Source organism: Bombina bombina, chromosome 5 (genome assembly GCF_027579735.1).
Source record: "Bombina bombina isolate aBomBom1 chromosome 5, aBomBom1.pri, whole genome shotgun sequence".
NCBI lineage: Eukaryota > Metazoa > Chordata > Amphibia > Anura > Bombinatoridae > Bombina > Bombina bombina.
In genome coordinates this window covers 443,669,854-443,691,907 of record NC_069503.1, presented here as the reverse complement: position 1 = coordinate 443,691,907, position 22,054 = coordinate 443,669,854, and the positions used below count along the sequence as shown (strand labels likewise).

The window sequence follows — 22,054 nt, the reverse complement described above, 5'->3', positions numbered from 1 at the left end:
AATTATTTAAACTAGGTAGCTATTAAATAGTTATTAACTATTTAATAGCTATTGTACCTAGTTAAAATAAATACCAAGTTACCTGTAAAATAAATATAAACCCTAAAATAGCTACAATGTAATTATTAATTACATTGTAGCTATCTTAGGGTTTATTTTATAGGTAAGTATTTAGATTTAAATAGGAATATTTTAATTAATAATATTAATATTAATTAGATTTATTTTAATAAGAATTTAGTTAGGGATGTTAGAGTTAGATAGGGTTATTATACTTAATATATATATAATATAATAACGATATTAACTATATTAACCCTAATATAATTAGGGTTAATATAGTTAATATATATAATATAATAACTATATTAACCCTAATATAATTAGGGTTAATATAGTTAATATAGCTGGCGGCGGTGTAGGGGGATTAGATTAGGGGTTAATGTGTTTAATATAGGTGGCGGCGGTGTAGGGGGATTAAATTAGGGGTTAATATTTTTAAAATAGATGGCGGCGGGGTAGGAGCTCACTTTAGGGGGTAGGTAAGGTAGATGGCGGCGGGGTAGGGGCTCACTTTAGGGGGTAGGTAAGGTAGATGGCGGCGGGGTAGGGGCTCACTTTAGGGGGTAGGTAAGGTAGATGGCGGCGGTGTAAGGGGCTCACTTTAGGGGGTAGGTAAGGTAGATGGCGGCGGGGTAGGGGCTCACTTTAGGGGGTAGGTAAGGTAGATGGCGACGGTGTAGGGGGATCACATTAGGGGGTTATACTTTTAATGTAGGTGGCGGCGGGGTCCGGGAGTGGCGGTTTAGGGGTTAAATACTTTATTAGGGATTGCGGCGGGGGATCGCGGGTGACAGGTAGATAGACATTGGGGCTCACTTTAGGGGGTAGGTAAGGTAGATGGCGGCGGTGTAAGGGGCTCACTTTAGGGGGTAGGTAAGGTAGATGGCGGCGGGGTAGGGGCTCACTTTAGGGGGTAGGTAAGGTAGATGGCAGCGGGGTAGGGGCTCACATTAAGGGGTAGGTAAGGTAGATGGCGACGGTGTAGGGGGATCACATTAGGGGGTTATACTTTTAATGTAGGTAGCGGTGGGGTCCGGGAGTGTCGGTTTAGGGGTTAAATACTTTATTAGGGATTGCGGCGGGGGATCGCGGTTGACAGGTAGATAGACATTGCGCATGTGTTAGGTGTTAGGTTTTATTTGGCAGGTAGTTTAGGGAGTTACAGGGCTCCAATAGACAGCGTAAGGCTTACTACGGCTGCATTTGGATACCAAACTGCGCGGGTTTGGTATTCCTGCCTATGGCCCAAAAAACTACGGGCGAAGGCAGAAATATAAGAGCGTAACTTCTAGGTTACGCCGTATATAGAATACCAAACCAGCGCAAAATTTGGCGTCACCGGCTTTTGCGGGCGACGCTGCATATCGGATCGGGCCCCTGGTTTCAGATTGAAATCATTTGTGTCTTTTGACCTTCTCAGCTGAGCAATATCTGTATATATGTTTAGTTCAATAGTAAAATAGTATTTCGTTTAACCAGTTGCATCTGGGCTGCTACAAGACACTCACATATTTAATGTTTACAAGCATTTCTGACTTAAATGTAAAGGTGGAAAATGTGACTTTTTTCTCTTTATCATGGAGAAAAACGTATGTTTTAGCATTGACAAAAACAGTAATTTTCTGGTATATATCATTTTAATGCTTTATCAACCATTTCTTATACTGAAATATGTAAACAAAATATGGATTCCATGTGCTTATGCTGAAATATATAAGAAAACTATGTATGTGTAAATTTTTCCTGTGCTTATATATATGAATACCAGCTGACAGTTAGTTTACTGAGACTTACCCAGGAAAATCCTATGCATCCTATAGCGCCGCACAACATATCAGCTAAAAGTGCTGGATATGAATTAGCAGTAGGGAAATACGCAAAAAAATAAGGACTATGCCAGTGTGTAACCTGTGGAGAAAAAAAAGACAAATTCAATATTAAAGGGATATGAAACCTATTTTTTTTCTTTTGTGATCTAGACAGAGCATGCAATTTATAAAAAGTTACAGACTATTTACTTCAAATTTGCTTCGTTCCCATGATATTCTTTGTTGAAGAATTGCCTAGGTAGTTGTCTGAAGCACTATATGGCAGGAAATAGTACTCTTACAAATGTATAACATTCTTGCAAAACTGCTGCCAAATAATGCCCCAGAAATGAACAGGTGTCTAAGCTTTCATCCCTGCTTTTCAACAAAAGATACCAAGAGACTGAATAAAAATTAATAATAGAAGTAACATAGTACGTTATTTAGAATTATATGCTCTATCTGTATCATGAAAGAAAATATGAAATGCGTAGGGAAGATGTGACGCTGCATAAACCACAAGTTTAGTCAATGTTTAAATAATGCAAAACATCTACGAATAAGGCCTTGATATTTTTATATAAAACATTTAGTTTCATGTAACTTAACTCTGAAAATTTTAGATTTTCTAATTTTCAAAACATGAAATGCACTATTCTTTCTTCCCAAGGCTAACCCTGCTACATATATTTAACTAATTTCACATAATAAAAATTGCAAAACAATGCATTTACAGAAACATTATGACAGTGGCTAGCCTTATTGTTTGCAACTATGACTGGTGGTTAAATGTAACCACCAATCAACAAGCGCTACCCAGGGTTCTGAACTAAAAATGGGCCTGCTCCTAAGCTTACATTCCTGCTTTTCAATTAAAGATAGCAAGAGAACGAAGAAAATTTGATAATGGGAGTAAATTAGAAAGTAGCTTAAATGTGCATGCTCTATCTGAATTATTAAAGAAAACAATTTCATATCCCTTTAAAGGAACATGAAACCCAATTTTTTTTCTTTCGTGATTTAGAAAGAGCATGTCATTTTAAACAACTTTCTAATTTACTTCTATTATCTAATTTGCTTCATTCTCTTGATATCACTTGCTGAAAAGCATATCTAGATATGCTCAGTAGCTGCTGATTGGTTGCTGCACATAAAGGCCTTGTGTGATTGGCTCACACATGTGCATTGCTATTTCTTCAACAAAGGATATCTAAAGAATTGAGCAAATTAGATAATAGAAGTAAATTGGAAAGTTCTTTAAAATTGCATGCCCTATCTGAATCATGAAAGTTTAATTTTGACTAGACTGTCCCTTTAAGCATAAAAAGACTATCGGCTAGATTAGGATTTGGCGTTAGGCTTAAAAATGCAGCGTTGGCCGGTCCTAACGCTGCTTTTTAACACCCGCTGGTATTACGAGTCTTGCAGGTACAGGTGCACCGCTCACTTTTTTGGCCAGACTTGGAAATACAGCAAATCCATTTACGTCAATTGCATATCCTATATTTTCAATGGGACTTGCATAGCGCCGGTATTACGAGTCTGACAAAAAGTTAGTGGTAGACCCTCTCCTGTCAACACTGGTACCGAATTTAAAAGTCAGTAGTTAAGAGTTTTACACTACAACACCATAGCATAAAACTCTTAACTAAAGTGCTAAAAAGTACACTAACACCCATAAACTACCTATTAACCCCTAAACCGAGGCCCTCCCACATCGCAAACACTATAATAACATTTTTAACCCCTAATCTGCCGAACCGGACAACGCCGCCACTATAATAAATATATTAACCCCTAAACCTCTGCACTCCCGCCTCGTAAACACTAGTTAAATTTTATTAACCTCTAATCTGCCATTCCTAACATCGCCGCAACCTACCTACATTTATTAACCCCTAATCTGCCGCCCCCAACGTCGCCACCACTATATTAAAGTTATTAACCCCTAAACCTAAGTCTAACCCTAACCCTAACACCCTCTAACTTAAATATAATTTAAATAAATCTAAATAAAAATTCCTATCATTAACTAAATTATTCCTATTTAAAACTAAATACCTACCTATAAAATAAACCCTAAGCTAGCTACAATATAGCTAATAGTTACATTGTATCTAGTTTAGGGTTTATTTTTATTTTACAGGCAAGTTTGTATTTATTTTAACTGGGTATAATAGTTACTAAATAATTATTAACTATTTAATAACTACCTAGCTAAAATAAATACAAAAGTACCTGTAAAATAAAACCTAACCTAAGTTACAATTACACCTAACACTACACTATAATTAAATACAATTAAATAAAATTATCTAAACTACAAAAAAAACAAAACACTAAATTACAGAAAATAATAAACAAATTACAAGATTTTTAAACTAGTTACACCTAATCTAATCCCCCTAACAAAATAAAAAAGGCCCCCAAAATAAAAAAAAAAGCCCTACCCTACACTAAATTACAAATAGCCCTTAAAAGGGCCTTTTGCGGGGCATTGCCCCAAAGTAATCAGCTCTTTTACCTGTAAAAAAAATTACAAATCCCCTCCAACATTAAAACCCACCACCCACACAACCAACCCTACTCTAAAACCCACCCAATACCCCCTTAAAAAAACCTAACACTAACCCCTTGAAGATCACCTTACCGGGAGAAGTCTTCACCCAACCGGGCTGAAGTCCTCAACGAAGCCGGGAGAAGTCTTCATCCAAGCCAGGCGAAGTGGTCCTCCAGACGGGCAGAAGTCTTCATCCAGACGGCATCTTCTATCTTCATCCATCCGGCGTGGAGCAGGTCCATCTTCAAGACAATCGGCGCGGAGCATCCTCTTCCATCAAAGTTTTCTTACTAAATGACGGTTCCTTTAAGTGACGTCATCCAAGATGGCATTCCTTCAATTCCGATTGGCTGAATTCTATCAGCCAATCGGAATTAAGGTAGAAAAAAAGAAGTTCAATCCTATTGGCTGATCCAATCAGCCAATAGGATTGAGCTGGCATTTTATTGGCTGTTCCTTAATTCTACCTTAATTCCGATTGGTTGATAGAATTCTATCAACCAATCAGAATTGAAGGGACGCCATCTTGGATGACGTCACTTAAAGGAACCGTCATTTAGTAAGAAGACTTTGATGGAAGGGGATGCTCCGCACCGGATGTCTTGAAGATGGACCCGCTCCGCGCCAGATGGATGAAGATAGAAGATGCCGTCTGGACGAAGACTTCTGCCCGTCTGGAGGACCACTTTGCCTGGCTTGGATGAAGACTTCTCCCGGCTTTGTTGAGGACTTCGGCCCGGTTGGGTGAAGACTTCTCCCGGTAAGATGATCTTCAAGGGGTTAGTGTTAGTTTTTTTTAAGGGGGTATTGGGTGGGTTTTAGAGTAGGGTTGGTTGTGTGGGTGGTGGGTTTTAATGTTGGGGGGGGAATTGTAATTTTTTTTACAGGTAAAAGAGCTGATTACTTTGGGGCAATGCCCCGCAAAAGGCCCTTTTAAGGGCTATTTGTAATTTAGTGTAGAGTAGGGCTTTTTTATTTTGTTGGGGCTTTTTTTATTTTGTTAGGGGGATTAGATTAGGTGTAATTAGTTTAAAAATCTTGTAATTTCTTTATTATTTTCTGTAATTTAGTGTTTTGTTTTGTTTTGTACTTTAGATAATTTTATTTAATTGTATTTAATTGTATTTAATTTAGGGAATTAATTTCATTATAGTGTAGTGTTAGGTGTAATTGTAACTTAGGTTAGGTTTTATTTTACAGGTAAATTTGTATTTATTTTAACTAGGTAGTTATTCAATAGTTAATAACTATTCTACCTAGTTAAAATACATACAAACGTGCCTGTAAAATAAAAATAAACCCTAAGCTAGCTACAATGTAACTATTAGTTATATTGTAGCTAGCTTAGGGTTTATTTTATAGGTAAGTATTTAGTTTTAAAAAGGAATTATTTAGGCAATAATAGTAATTTTATTTAGATGTATTTAAATTATATTTAAGTTAGGGGGTTTTAGGGTAGACTTAGATTTAGGGCTTAATAACTTTAATATAGTGGCGGCGACGTTGGGGGCGGAAGATTAGGGGTTAATAAGTGTAGGTAGGTTGCGGCGACATTGGGGGCAGCAGATTAGGGGTTAATAAATATAATGTAGGTGTTGTCCATGTTGGGGGCAGCAGATTAGGGGTTCATAAGTATAATGTAGGTGGCGGCGGTGTCCGGAACGGCAGATTAGGGGTTAATCAATATAATGTAGGTGTCGGCGATGTCGGGGGCGTCAGATTAGGGGTTAATAAGTGTAAGATTAGGAGTGTTTATACTTGGGGTTCATGTTAGGGTGTTAGGTGTAGACATAAATGTATTTTCCCCATAGGAATCAATGGGGCTGTGTTAGGAGCTAAACGCTGCTTTTTTGCAGGTGTTAGGTTTTTTTTCAGCCGGCTCTCCCCCATTGATTCCTATGGGGAAATCGTGCACGAGCACATTTAGCCAGCTCACCGCTAACGTAAGCAGCGCTGGTATTGAGGTGAGATGTGGAGCAAAATTTTGCTCTACGATCACTTTTTTGCGGTTAACGCCAGGTTTGTAAAAACCCGTAATACCAGCGCTGTCTGTAAGTGAGCGGTGAGCATAAACTGCTCGTTAGCACCGCATAGCTTATAATGCAAAACTCGTAATCTAGGTGAATTTGTCTTTTGTTATTATGCTCAGTTGAAATATCTGTAATTATACAGAAAGAAGACCAAAACATAATTGCAAACTAATACATATGAATCAACTAATTTAATGACTTGACACCAGGAAAACCAACAATTGTATGCTGCAGAAAAAAAGAATTTATGTTTGTTAGAATAATATATATGTACAGTACATATAAGGAACTATACTTTTTGGAAAAATGTATTGAGCTTTAAAGGGATATGAAACACAAAAAATGTATTTTATGATTCAGATAGAACATACAATTTAAAAAAAGTTTTGTTCCCATGATATTCTTTGTTGAAGAGATACCTAGGTAGGTGTTTGAAGAACTACATGGCAGAAAACACGGACCAATCAGATAATGCAGTAACGCTTTTTTTTCTGTATTATCTGATCGGTCTGTAGTCCGTTTGATTTGCCCATCTCCATTCAATTAAAAAATTGGTCAATCGCGCGCTGCTGACTTGCCGTGCCCGAGGGGGGGTGCTTATGAGGCTTACAGGGGGTGCTAATGGGGCTTATGTAAGTTACACAGGGGGTGGTTATAGGGGTTACAGGGGGTGCTGATGGGGCTTACGTAAGATACACAGGGGGTGCTTATAGGGTTACAGGGGGTGCTGATGGGGCTTACATAAGTAACACATGGGGTACTTATAGGGGATACAGGGGGTGCTGATGCGGCTTATGTAGGTTACACAGGGGGTGCTTATGAGGGTTACAGGGTTTGCTGATGGGGCATATGTAGGTTACAGAGGGGGTAACCTAGATAAGCCCCATCAGTTCCCACTGTAACCCCCATAAGCACCCCCTTCCCCCCCCCCGGGCACCAAGATATGGGCCATAGCATTCCTCGACCCTTTGTTCTAAAATAAGTCGCCTTAAACAGCTGTTTTGAAGAGGTTGGGCCTCTTGCGCATGCGCAGTGAGCGCCACACACCTCCAACAGCTGATTTCACGTCACCGGAAGTGACGTAGGTCACGCATTCTTATGCGTCGCAACTCATTTTAGAACACCGGCTCTTAAGTATATGTCCCTGCTTTCTAACAAAGGATACCAAGAGATGGACGAAAAATTGATACTAGAAGTAAATGATAAAGTTGATTGCATACTCTATCTGAATCATGAGAGAAGAAGAGGTCTTCGATCCGATTGGCTGATAGGATTCTATCAGCCAATCGGAATTAAGGTAGAAAAATCTGATTGGCTGATTCAATCAGCCAATCAGATTCAAGTTCAATCCGATTGGCTGAACCAGCCAATCAGAATTTTCTACCTTAATTCCGATTGGCTGATAGAATCCTATCAGCCAATCAGAATTCGAGGGACGCCATCTTGGATGACGTCACTTAAAGGTACCGTCATTCGTCGTTAGTTGTCGGGAAGAAGAGGATGGATCCGCGTAGGCTCTTCTGAAGATGGCTCTGCTCCGCTCCGGATGGATGAAGATTGAAGACGCCACCTGGATGATGACTTCTATCTGATGACTTCTATTGAAGACGCTGCCTGGATGATGACTTCTATCGGATCGAAGACCTCTTCAGCGCCACCTGGATGATGACTTCATCGGATGGAAGATTTCTTCAGCTCCCCTTGGGAATGACCTCTGCCGCTCCGGATCTCCTCTTCAGTTCCATCGGTGCTCGGCTGAGTGAAGACGACTCAAGGTAGGATGATCTTCAGGGGGGTAGTGTTAGGTTTATTTAAGGGGGGTTTGGGTTAGATTAGGGGTATGTGGGTCGTGGGTTTTAATGTTGGGGGGGGTTGTATTTTTCTTTTACAGGCAAAAGAGCTGTTTTATTTGGGGCATGCCCCGCAAAAGGCCCTTTTAAGGGCTGGTAAGGCAAAAGAGCTGTTTTTTATTTTTTGTAACTTAGCTTTTTTTATTTTTTGTACTTTAGTTAGTTTATTGAATTGTATTTAATTGTAGTTATTTGTAGGTAATTAATTTAAGTAATTTAATGATAGTGTAGTGTTAGGTTTAATTGTAAGTGGAGGCGGTGTAGGGGGGGCAGGATAGGGGTTAATAAATATATTATAGGTGGCGACGGTGTAGGGGGGGGGGCAGATTAGGGGTTAATAAGTTTAATATAGGTTGCGGCGGGGTCCAAGAGCGGCAGTTTAGGGGTTAAACTATTTATTTAGTTGCGGCGGGGTCCGGGATCCGCAGGATAGGGGTTAATAAATTTATTCTAGGTGGCAGCGGTATAGGGGGGGCAGGATAGGGGTTAGTAGGTATAATGTAGGTGGCTGCGGTGTTAGGGAGCGGCGGTTTAGGGGTTAATACATATATTATAGTTGCGGCGGGCACCGGGAGCGGCGGTTTAGAGGTTAATACATTTATAAGAGTTGCGGCGGGGTCTAGGAGCAGCGGTTTAGGGGTTAATAACTTTATTTAGTTGCGGGGGGCTCCGGGGGCGCCGGTATAGGGGGTAGAACAGTGTAGTTTAGTGTGGGTGCTTAGTGACAGGCTAGCAATAAAGCTGTCAAGCAGCCGAAGAGCAGCGAGATCGGATGAGTGATAACTATCACAGTCCGCTGCTCATCGCCCCGTACTGGGTGCGCGGCTTTTTGACAGCTTTTTTGATAACTTAGGCGAACGTATTCAGGTCCGCGGCGGCGATGTGAGGTAAACTTAGGCGGGCGTATTGGACTGGCAAAGGCAGGTAAAGTAGACGCCTTGATAAGTACCCCTCAAGGACTCGGGCGGAACTACCATTGGTGCAGCAGGTGCAGTTGCACCAGGGCCCAAGTGCTAGGGGGCAGAGCAGACAATGGGGCCTATTTAAGAAAGTGCGCGCGGACATGATCCGATATTGCGGATCATGTCCGCTGCACATCGATAAATGCAGACAGCATATCATTGCACCAGCAGTTCTTGTGAACTGCTGGTGCAATACCACCCCCTGCAGATTCGGGGGTGTCAATCAACCCGATCGTATTTGATCGGGTTGATTTCTATCCGCCGCCTCAGAGCAGGCGGACAGGTTATGGAGCAGCGGTCTTTAGACTGCTGCTTCATAACTTGTGTTTCTGGCGAGCCTGAAGGCTCGCCAGAAATACGGGGCATCAATCAATTTACTCAGAATCAATCAATTTACCCCAATCAATTTACGCAGAATGCAGAATACTTACAATCCAAATGCAGGGGAGTCTTTTATTAATGTAGGTTCCAAGTCTATCTATCTATCTATATCTGTTTGTCTGTCTCTCTGTCTGTCTATATCTATCTATCTGTCTATCTATACTCAGAATCATTATATAGAGCAACATGATGATGTATATTATTACTATTGCTTACTACTGATTTATCTTTATAGCAGGGCCCTCTGTTGAGTAGGTCTGCTACTGACTCCAACATCTAGAAATAGTGTGTAACAATCACTTTTTGTTAAAGGGATATGAAACCCCAAACAAATACTTTGTCATTTAGACAGAGCATACCATTTTAAAAAAGTTTCCAATTTACTTCTTTTATCAAATTTTCTTTACCTAGGTCGGCATCTGTACATTACATGGCAGGATATACTGCTGCCATTTAGTGCTCTTGCAAATGGAAAACATTCTTGCAAAACTGCTGCCATATAATGCTCTAGATATGGGCCGTCTCCTAAGCATATGTCACTGCTTTTCAACAACAGATACAAATAGAACAAAGAAAAATTGATAATAGAAGTAAATTAGAAAGTTGTTTAAAATCACATGCTCTAGCTCACTGGTTTTCAAACCTGTCCTCAGACCTCCCCAACAGGCCAGGTTTCCAGGATTACCTTGGATGAGAGCAGGTAAAATAACCATGTTTACTAATCAGCTGATTATTTCTCTTGTGCTCCATTTCAGATATCCTCAAAATCTGGCCTGTTAGAGAGGCCTGAGGACAGATTTGAAAACCAGTGCTCTATCTGAATCATAAAAGATCAATTGTGGCTTCATAACCTTTTAATGTTTTTTGTCTCAATCCCTCTTGCATTGCTTTCAAATGGGATTGCGCCTTTGTGACCACAAAATGAAAATACATTCATGGCAGTGCATTTTCTTTAAGCTGCATTATACAAAACCTATGGCTCTTCAGTATGTTACATGTCATTTCTGCACATTTAGGCACTTCAGTATGTTACATGTCATTTCTGCACATTTAGGCACTTCAGTATGTTACATGTCATTTCTGCACATTTAGGCACTTCAGTATGTTACATGTCATTTCTGCACATTTAGGCACTTCAGTATGTTACATGTCATTTCTGCACATGTAGGCACTTCAGTATGTTACATGTCATTTCTGCACATTTAGGCACTTCAGTATGTTACATGTCATTTCTGCACATTTAGGCACTTCAGTATGTTACATGTCATTTCTGCACATTTAGGCACTTCAGTATGTTACATGTCATTTCTGCACATTTAGGCACTTCAGTATGTTACATGTCATTTCTGCACATGTAGGCACTTCAGTATGTTACATGTCATTTCTGCACATTTAGGCACTTCAGTATGTTACATGTCATTTCTGCACATTTAGGCACTTCAGTATCTTACATGTCATTTCTGCACATGTAGGCACTTCAGTATGTTACATGTCATTTCTGCACATGTAGGCACTTCAGTATGTTACATGTCATTTCTGCACATTTAGGCACTTCAGTATGTTACATGTCATTTCTGCACATTTAGGCACTTCAGTATGTTACATGTCATTTCTGCACATTTAGGCACTTCAGTATGTTACATGTCATTTCTGCACATTTAGGCACTTCAGTATGTTACATGTCATTTCTGCACATGTAGGCACTTCAGTATGTTACATGTCCTTTCTGCACATGTAGGCACTTCAGTATGTTACATGTCATTTCTGCACATTTAGGCACTTCAGTATGTTACATGTCATTTCTGCACATGTAGGCACTTCAGTATGTTACATGTCATTTCTGCACATGTAGGCACTTCAGTATGTTACATGTCATTTCTGCACATTTAGGCACTTCAGTATGTTACATGTCATTTCTGCACATTTAGGCACTTCAGTATGTTACATGTCATTTCTGCACATGTAGGCACTTCAGTATGTTACATGTCATTTCTGCACATTTAGGCACTTCAGTATGTTACATGTCATTTCTGCACATTTAGGCACTTCAGTATGTTACATGTCATTTCTGCACATTTAGGCACTTCAGTATGTTACATGTCATTGCTGCACATTTAGGCACTTCAGTATGTTACATGTCATTTCTGCACATGTAGGCACTTCAGTATGTTACATGTCATTTCTGCACATTTAGGCACTTCAGTATGTTACATGTCATTTCTGCACATGTAGGCACTTCAGTATGTTACATGTCATTTCTGCACATGTAGGCACTTCAGTATGTTACATGTCATTTCTGCACATTTAGGCACTTCAGTATGTTACATGTCATTGCTGCACATTTAGGCACTTCAGTATGTTACATGTCATTTCTGCACATGTAGGCACTTCAGTATGTTACATGTCATTTCTGCACATTTAGGCACTTCAGTATGTTACATGTCATTTCTGCACATGTAGGCACTTCAGTATGTTACATGTCATTTCTGCACATGTAGGCACTTCAGTATGTTACATGTCATTTCTGCACATGTAGGCACTTCAGTATGTTACATGTCATTTCTGCACATTTAGGCACTTCAGTATGTTACATGTCATTTCTGCACATTTAGGCACTTCAGTATGTTACATGTCATTTCTGCACATTTAGGCACTTCAGTATGTTACATGTCATTTCTGCACATTTAGGCACTTCAGTATGTTACATGTCATTTCTGCACATTTAGGCACTTCAGTATGTTACATGTCATTTCTGCACATGTAGGCACTTCAGTATGTTACATGTCATTTCTGCACATTTAGGCACTTCAGTATGTTACATGTCATTTCTGCACATTTAGGCACTTCAGTATGTTACATGTCATTTCTGCACATTTAGGCACTTCAGTATGTTACATGTAATTTCTGCACATTTAGGCACTTCAGTATGTTACATGTCATTTCTGCACATGTAGGCACTTCAGTATGTTACATGTCATTTCTGCACATTTAGGCACTTCAGTATGTTACATGTCATTTCTGCACATTTAGGCACTTCAGTATCTTACATGTCATTTCTGCACATGTAGGCACTTCAGTATGTTACATGTCATTTCTGCACATGTAGGCACTTCAGTATGTTACATGTCATTTCTGCACATTTAGGCACTTCAGTATGTTACATGTCATTTCTGCACATTTAGGCACTTCAGTATGTTACATGTCATTTCTGCACATTTAGGCACTTCAGTATGTTACATGTCATTTCTGCACATTTAGGCACTTCAGTATGTTACATGTCATTTCTGCACATGTAGGCACTTCAGTATGTTACATGTCCTTTCTGCACATGTAGGCACTTCAGTATGTTACATGTCATTTCTGCACATTTAGGCACTTCAGTATGTTACATGTCATTTCTGCACATGTAGGCACTTCAGTATGTTACATGTCATTTCTGCACATGTAGGCACTTCAGTATGTTACATGTCATTTCTGCACATTTAGGCACTTCAGTATGTTACATGTCATTTCTGCACATTTAGGCACTTCAGTATGTTACATGTCATTTCTGCACATGTAGGCACTTCAGTATGTTACATGTCATTTCTGCACATTTAGGCACTTCAGTATGTTACATGTCATTTCTGCACATTTAGGCACTTCAGTATGTTACATGTCATTTCTGCACATTTAGGCACTTCAGTATGTTACATGTCATTGCTGCACATTTAGGCACTTCAGTATGTTACATGTCATTTCTGCACATGTAGGCACTTCAGTATGTTACATGTCATTTCTGCACATTTAGGCACTTCAGTATGTTACATGTCATTTCTGCACATGTAGGCACTTCAGTATGTTACATGTCATTTCTGCACATGTAGGCACTTCAGTATGTTACATGTCATTTCTGCACATTTAGGCACTTCAGTATGTTACATGTCATTGCTGCACATTTAGGCACTTCAGTATGTTACATGTCATTTCTGCACATGTAGGCACTTCAGTATGTTACATGTCATTTCTGCACATTTAGGCACTTCAGTATGTTACATGTCATTTCTGCACATGTAGGCACTTCAGTATGTTACATGTCATTTCTGCACATTTAGGCACTTCAGTATGTTACATGTCATTTCTGCACATTTAGGCACTTCAGTATGTTACATGTCATTTCTGCACATGTAGGCTCTTCAGTATGTTACATGTCCTTTCTGCACATTTAGGCACTTCAGTATGTTACATGTCATTTCTGCACATTTAGGCACTTCAGTATGTTACATGTCCTTTCTGCACATTTAGGCACTTCAGTATGTTACATGTCCTTTCTGCACATTTAGGCACTTCAGTATGTTACATGTCATTTCTGCACATTTAGGCACTTCAGTATGTTACATGTCCTTTCTGCACATTTAGGCACTTCAGTATGTTACATGTCATTTCTGCACATTTAGGCACTTCAGTATGTTACATGTCATTTCTGCACATTTAGGCACTTCAGTATGTTACATGTCATTTCTGCACATGTAGGCACTTCAGTATGTTACATGTCATTTCTGCACATTTAGGCACTTCAGTATGTTACATGTCATTTCTGCACATGTAGGCACTTCAGTATGTTACATGTCATTTCTGCACATGTAGGCACTTCAGTATGTTACATGTCATTTCTGCACATGTAGGCACTTCAGTATGTTACATGTCATTTCTGCACATGTAGGCACTTCAGTATGTTACATGTCATTTCTGCACATGTAGGCACTTCAGTATGTTACATGTCATTTCTGCACATGTAGGCACTTCAGTATGTTACATGTCATTTCTGCACATGTAGGCACTTCAGTATGTTACATGTCATTTCTGCACATGTAGGCACTTCAGTATGTTACATGTCATTTCTGCACATTTAGGCACTTCAGTATGTTACATGTCATTTCTGCACATTTAGGCACTTCAGTATGTTACATGTCATTTCTGCACATGTAGGCTCTTCAGTATGTTACATGTCATTTCTGCACATTTAGGCACTTCAGTATGTTACATGTCATTTCTGCACATTTAGGCACTTCAGTATGTTACATGTCCTTTCTGCACATTTAGGCACTTCAGTATGTTACATGTCCTTTCTGCACATTTAGGCACTTCAGTATGTTACATGTCATTTCTGCACATTTAGGCACTTCAGTATGTTACATGTCATTTCTGCACATTTAGGCACTTCAGTATGTTACATGTCATTTCTGCACATTTAGGCACTTCAGTATGTTACATGTCATTTCTGCACATTTAGGCACTTCAGTATGTTACATGTCATTTCTGCACATGTAGGCACTTCAGTATGTTACATGTCATTTCTGCACATTTAGGCACTTCAGTATGTTACATGTCATTTCTGCACATTTAGGCACTTCAGTATGTTACATGTCATTTCTGCACATTTAGGCACTTCAGTATGTTACATGTCATTTCTGCACATTTAGGCACTTCAGTATGTTACATGTCATTTCTGCACATGTAGGCACTTCAGTATGTTACATGTCATTTCTGCACATTTAGGCACTTCAGTATGTTACATGTCATTTCTGCACATTTAGGCACTTCAGTATGTTACATGTCATTGCTGCACATTTAGGCACTTCAGTATGTTACATGTCATTTCTGCACATGTAGGCACTTCAGTATGTTACATGTCATTTCTGCACATTTAGGCACTTCAGTATGTTACATGTCATTTCTGCACATGTAGGCACTTCAGTATGTTACATGTCATTTCTGCACATTTAGGCACTTCAGTATGTTACATGTCATTTCTGCACATTTAGGCACTTCAGTATGTTACATGTCATTTCTGCACATGTAGGCTCTTCAGTATGTTACATGTCCTTTCTGCACATTTAGGCACTTCAGTATGTTAAATGTCATTTCTGCACATTTAGGCACTTCAGTATGTTACATGTCCTTTCTGCACATTTAGGCACTTCAGTATGTTACATGTCCTTTCTGCACATTTAGGCACTTCAGTATGTTACATGTCATTTCTGCACATTTAGGCACTTCAGTATGTTACATGTCCTTTCTGCACATTTAGGCACTTCAGTATGTTACATGTCATTTCTGCACATTTAGGCACTTCAGTATGTTACATGTCATTTCTGCACATTTAGGCACTTCAGTATGTTACATGTCATTTCTGCACATGTAGGCACTTCAGTATGTTACATGTCATTTCTGCACATTTAGGCACTTCAGTATGTTACATGTCATTTCTGCACATGTAGGCACTTCAGTATGTTACATGTCATTTCTGCACATGTAGGCACTTCAGTATGTTACATGTCATTTCTGCACATGTAGGCACTTCAGTATGTTACATGTCATTTCTGCACATGTAGGCACTTCAGTATGTTACATGTCATTTCTGCACATGTAGGCACTTCAGTATGTTACATGTCATTTCTGCACATGTAGGCACTTCAGTATGTTACATGTCATTTCTGCACATGTAGGCACTTCAGTATGTTACATGTCATTTCTGCACATTTAGGCACTTCAGTATGTTACATGTCATTTCTGCACATTTAGGCACTTCAGTATGTTACATGTCATTTCTGCACATGTAGGCTCTTCAGTATGTTACATGTCCTTTCTGCACATTTAGGCACTTCAGTATGTTACATGTCATTTCTGCACATTTAGGCACTTCAGTATGTTACATGTCCTTTCTGCACATTTAGGCACTTCAGTATGTTACATGTCCTTTCTGCACATTTAGGCACTTCAGTATGTTACATGTCATTTCTGCACATTTAGGCACTTCAGTATGTTACATGTCATTTCTGCACATTTAGGCACTTCAGTATGTTACATGTCATTTCTGCACATTTAGGCACTTCAGTATGTTACATGTCATTTCTGCACATTTAGGCACTTCAGTATGTTACATGTCATTTCTGCACATTTAGGCACTTCAGTATGTTACATGTCATTTCTGCACATGTAGGCACTTCAGTATGTTACATGTCATTTCTGCACATTTAGGCACTTCAGTATGTTACATGTCATTTCTGCACATTTAGGCACTTCAGTATGTTACATGTCATTTCTGCACATTTAGGCACTTCAGTATGTTACATGTCATTTCTGCACATTTAGGCACTTCAGTATGTTACATGTCATTTCTGCACATTTAGGCACTTCAGTATGTTACATGTCATTTCTGCACATTTAGGCACTTCAGTATGTTACATGTCATTTCTGCACATTTAGACACTTCAGTATGTTACATGTCATTTCTGCACATTTAGGCACTTCAGTATGTTACATGTCATTTCTGCACATTTAGGCACTTCAGTATGTTACATGTCATTTCTGCACATTTAGGCACTTCAGTATGTTACATGTCATTTCTGCACATTTAGGCACTTCAGTATGTTACATGTCATTTCTGCACATTTAGGCACTTCAGTATGTTACATGTCATTTCTGCACATTTAGGCACTTCTTACCCCAGGCATTATCACTCTCTCAACATCTTTTATGACTTCCTCAAATGCCTCTCCTTCCTCAGGTGCAGAATCTGGGATGAGAGGACGAAGATATCCAGGTTCGACATCAGGATATACTTGTCTTGATTCAATCTGTTCCAGATAATCCGCCATATAGTCTACCATTTCCTTGCCCCTCTTTCTGAATTCAGAAGCATCCATTTTAGATTTTCTTTCCTGGAAAAAAGTAAAGAAGGAATGTGTGAAAGTGCAATATACTAAATGGTACTGAGTGCATACAGAGCATCTAAATATACTGCATTTTAAAGGACTGCCTTAGTTTGGGAGCTCTGCCTGCTGTCCCTCCAGCAGTTCCTCGGTACCTTATAAATGGCGCAGTTTGATGGGGACTGTTAGTCTGGCCACTCTCTGTCACACTCCTGCACAGCTCTGCTCCCCCATGTGACATGTCTCCCCCCCCCCCCCCCCCCGACTTGCAGTGAATCTGCCTAGATCACTCTGACTAAGGGCCCAATGATCTAAACCTTGCAATTTCAGATATGTTTTTTCTCGCTGACCTTCGCAGGGGCTGCCCTGGTGAAATGATCGTAAAAAGGGGCAGTCCCTGCGAGTAGCGAGATGGCTCCTATTGAAAGTAATGGAGCTCGCTGGATAGGGACACTTCCCTCTGTAGAGCGAAGTTAGCAGTGAGCAGGGGACGCACTATAAAAATGAAATCCTGCAGCCAATATAAATCACATTATGCTGCTTTCTGCATATAGCATCTTACAATCGCCTATATTTTCGTATGCATGTGTTTTTCTATTAGGGTTATAAGTATTTTGAGTGTTTTGAAAAAAAACTGTGAGATCTGTAAAGTGAAAATCTTTACAGAATTACGCTGGGATTAGACAGACAATTTCATATACGCCCATCTTCAGCCCATTTTACAAAAAAGCAACAATTACGCTTTGCATTTTGTAATTAAAAGTATGAATTTCTCCGGGAAACTTTTGTTTATGTTAAAAACAGCTCTTTTGCCTGTTAAAGAAAAATACAACCCCCCCCCAACATTAAAACCCACCACCCACATACCCCTAATCTAACCCAAACCCCCCTTAAATAAACCTAACACTACCCCCCTGAAGATCATCCTACCTTGAGTCGTCTTCACTCAGCCGAGCACCGATGGAACTGAAGAGGAGATCCGGAGCGGCAGAAGTCATTCCCAAGGGGCGCTGAAGAAATCTTCCATCCGATGAAGTCATCATGCAGGCGGCGCTGAAGAGGTCTTCGATCCGATAGAAGTCATCATCCAGGCGGCGTCTTCAATCTTCATCCATCCGGAGCGGAGCGGAGCCATCTTCAGAAGAGCCTACGCGGATCCATCCTCTTCTTCCCGACGACTAACGAAGAATGACGGTACCTTTAAGTGGCGTCATCCAAGATGGCGTCCCTCGAATTCCGATTGGCTGATAGGATTCTATCAGCCAATCGGAATTAAGGTAGAAAAATCTGATTGGCTGATTCTATCTATTTTATATACGCCCATGTTCAGCCCATTTTACAAAACAGCAACAATTACGCTTTGCATTTTGTAATTAAAAGTATGAATTTCTCCGGGAAACTTTTGTTTATGTTATGGTTTAAGTTTTAGAAGTTATGTGCTACTTAAATATATTTATGGACAATCAAAGTTACAAGAACTTACAGTAAGATGTGATCCAACAATCAAACTTACTTATAAGCCAACTTAATGTCACAATTGATGTCATATGTTTGGACAGTGGGGCCTATTTATCATATGTCTGTCGGACCTGATCCGACAGTGCGGATCAGGTCCGACATACATCGCTGAATGCGGAGAGCAGATTCGCCAGCAGGGGGGTGTCAATCAACCTGATCGTACTTGATCGGGTTGATTTCCGGTGATTCCTGTCCGCCTCATCAGAGCAGGCCGCTGCTCCATAACTGGTGTTTCTGGCGAGTCTGAAGACTCGCCAGAAACACAGGCCCACCAGCTCCTTACGGAGCTTGATAAATGGGCCCCAGTATCTGTACTTTAAAAACTTTTATTGTATCACCTGTCAATAAAAATAAACATATATAAAAAAAAAGTATGAATTTCTAAGTTATTTTTGCTCATCCTGTGTACTTAAATATACAATTTATACATATTTAATATGATTTATTACTGCGTAATTTACATACAAATGTTTGGTGAAGAATTTTGTAACGATTTTTGATGCACCTTTACAATACAAATATTGCCTGTGTATTTTTTGTGTGAATGGTTCTATTATTCATTTTGTAAGATTTTTTATATTTATATTTTATTGTGCACATATCATACGAAAACGCAGTATACGCCCCTTAGCGTGACACCCTGTTTTCAAGGAGAAAAGTGGCTTTAGATTATTCCACCAGGGAAACAGAAGTACTGGCGATCATTCCACCAGGGAAACAGAAGAACTGGCGATCATTCCACCAGGGAAACAGAAGAACTGGAAATCATTCCACCAGGGAAACAGAAGAACTAGAAATCATTCCACCAGGGAAATAGAAGTACTGGCGATCATTTCACCAGGGAAATAGAAGTACTGACGAGCATTCCACAAGAGAAACAGAAGAATTGGCAATCAATCCACCAGGGAAATAGATTTACTGGCGATCATTCCACCAGTGAAACAGAAGTACTGGCGATCATTCCGCCAGAGAAACAGAAGAATTGGTGATCATTCCACCAGGGAAACAGAAGAACTGGAAATCATTCCACCATTGAAGTAGAAGTACTGGCGATCATTCCACCAGGGAAATAGAAGTACTGGCGAGCATTCCACCAGGGAATTAGAAGTGCTGGCGATCATGCTTTAATTATCTCGCCAGCCCAGAGACCCTTATATCATCAGGCTTTGAGTCATCACCCTGCCCATCTGTATATTTTAAGATATATGCACATATATAAAATCTCTGCAGTATTATCATTCACATTTTATGAAACTTCATAAATTAAAATAATATATGCTTTATACTTTTACTATTTATTTTCTTCACTTCTCTGCAATTTACCTCTAAAATGTTTCCATTCTCCCAGATGATCCAGAACCCTCACCCAGCTACATATTGATAACTTAGTGTAGAAGTTTTTTTTGTCACAAAGGGGCCAAATTATCAAGCTCCGAATGGAGCTTGATGCCCCTTGTTTCCGGCTCGCCTGAGGAAACGGCTTGTTATGCCGAGAAATGCGTTGCATTTCTAGGGGAAGATTAGAATACCCCTAGTCCACTCTTTTATACATTGGTTTTAATCTGTTTTTATAATAAATAGTATTTTTTATGAAATATTTTTATGAGTGGATACACCTATCTTTGCCTGCTTTAATGGTTATTTTTTTGGGAGTCTGACCAACAAGACATTGCTTCACTTGGATACTGCACATTGAGGAAAAGTCTCCTTGTGGTGAGCTGACACACCTCATTTAAATTTGCCAGCTTGTTTCTACCAGCACATTGGTGTGCTAATCTAGTATATGAGTACCCATTTGGCACCTTTATAAAGTAAATACAAATTATACTCTGAGTGATCTGCACAATTGGTGCTTGTTTTGTGCTTCATCTTTCCACTGCAGTAGACGAGTAATTTCCTCTGTGGGTGAGCTGCCACACCTGTTAAATCTGCAGCCTGGTCCTACAAGCACATTGGTGTGCTACATGAACATGTGAGTACCCACTTGGCTCTTAATATACTGTGGTTTTGTACAAGCTTGATGATACCACACATGAGGCGCCCCTCTGTTCTGTTTTATTTTTTATAGTATACCTGGGCCTATTGGTGAGGAGGAGGCTGCCAACACATATCTACGTTTGGTCTAATAAAAGAAGACTTATCCCACATTGTGGAATTGAACTTTGATACAAAATTGTTTCACATATTTTGGGACATTTTGTTATACTTATAACTTTATATGTATGGTAATTAATGTTATCAATAGGTACATTTAAGTTGTTGAGGAATCTAAATATTTTTTGTATTTATGTACATATTAGCAACACCTTCTATTGACTAGATTTTAACACCCATAAACTACCTATTAACCCCTAAACTGAGGCCCTCCCGCATCGCAAACACTATAATAAAATTTTTAACCCCTAATCTGCCGCTCCGGACACCGCCGCAACTTACATTATATTTATGAACCCCCTAATCTGCTGCCCCCAACATCACCGACACCTACATACTATTTATTAACCCCTAATATGCCGCCCCCAATGTCGCCGCAACCTACCTACACTTTTTAACCCCTAATCTGCCGCCCCCAACGTCCCCGCCACTATATTAAAGTTATTAACCCCTAAACCTAAGTCTAACCCTAAACCTTACACACACTAACTTAAATATAATTTAAATACATCTAAATACATATTCCTATCATTAACTAAATTATTCCTATTTAAAACTAAATACTTACCTATAAAATAAACCCTAAGCAAGCTACAATATAACTAATAGTTACATTGTAGCTAGCTTAGGGTTTATTTTTATTTTAAAGGCAAGTTTGTATTTATTTTAACTTGTTAGAATAGTTATTAAATAGTTATTAACTATTTAATAACTACCTAGCTAAAATAAATACAAATTTACCTGTAAAATAAAACCTAACCTAAGTTACACTAACACCTAACACTACAATACTACATAAATTAACTAAATTAAATATAATTACCTAAATTAAATTAAATTAGCTAAGGAACAAAAACAAACACTAAATTACAGAAAATAATAAACAAATTACAGATATTTAAACTAATTACACCTAATCTAATAGCCCTATTAAAATAATAAAAGCCCCCCCAAAATAAAATAAAAACCTAGCCTAAACTAAACTACCAATAGCCCTTAAAAGGGCCTTTTGCGGGGCATTGCCCCAAAGTAAT

At 39.2% G+C, this 22,054-nt stretch overlaps 1 protein-coding gene across 3 annotated transcripts in view; it reads right to left on the bottom strand.

Moving 5' to 3' along the window:
• Positions 1-22,054, bottom strand: part of DDC (dopa decarboxylase) — a 222,497-nt gene that overhangs the window by 155,502 nt on the left and 44,941 nt on the right. For all 3 annotated transcript variants that reach the window (XM_053714306.1, XM_053714307.1, XM_053714308.1), the window contains exons 2-3: positions 17,142-17,357; positions 1,858-1,971 (exon numbers count right to left, since the gene is read on the bottom strand). In XM_053714306.1, the coding sequence (XP_053570281.1) occupies positions 1,858-1,971; positions 17,142-17,342 (315 nt within the window). In that variant the 5' untranslated portion in view covers positions 17,343-17,357. The remainder of the gene's footprint in view (positions 1-1,857; positions 1,972-17,141; positions 17,358-22,054) is intronic.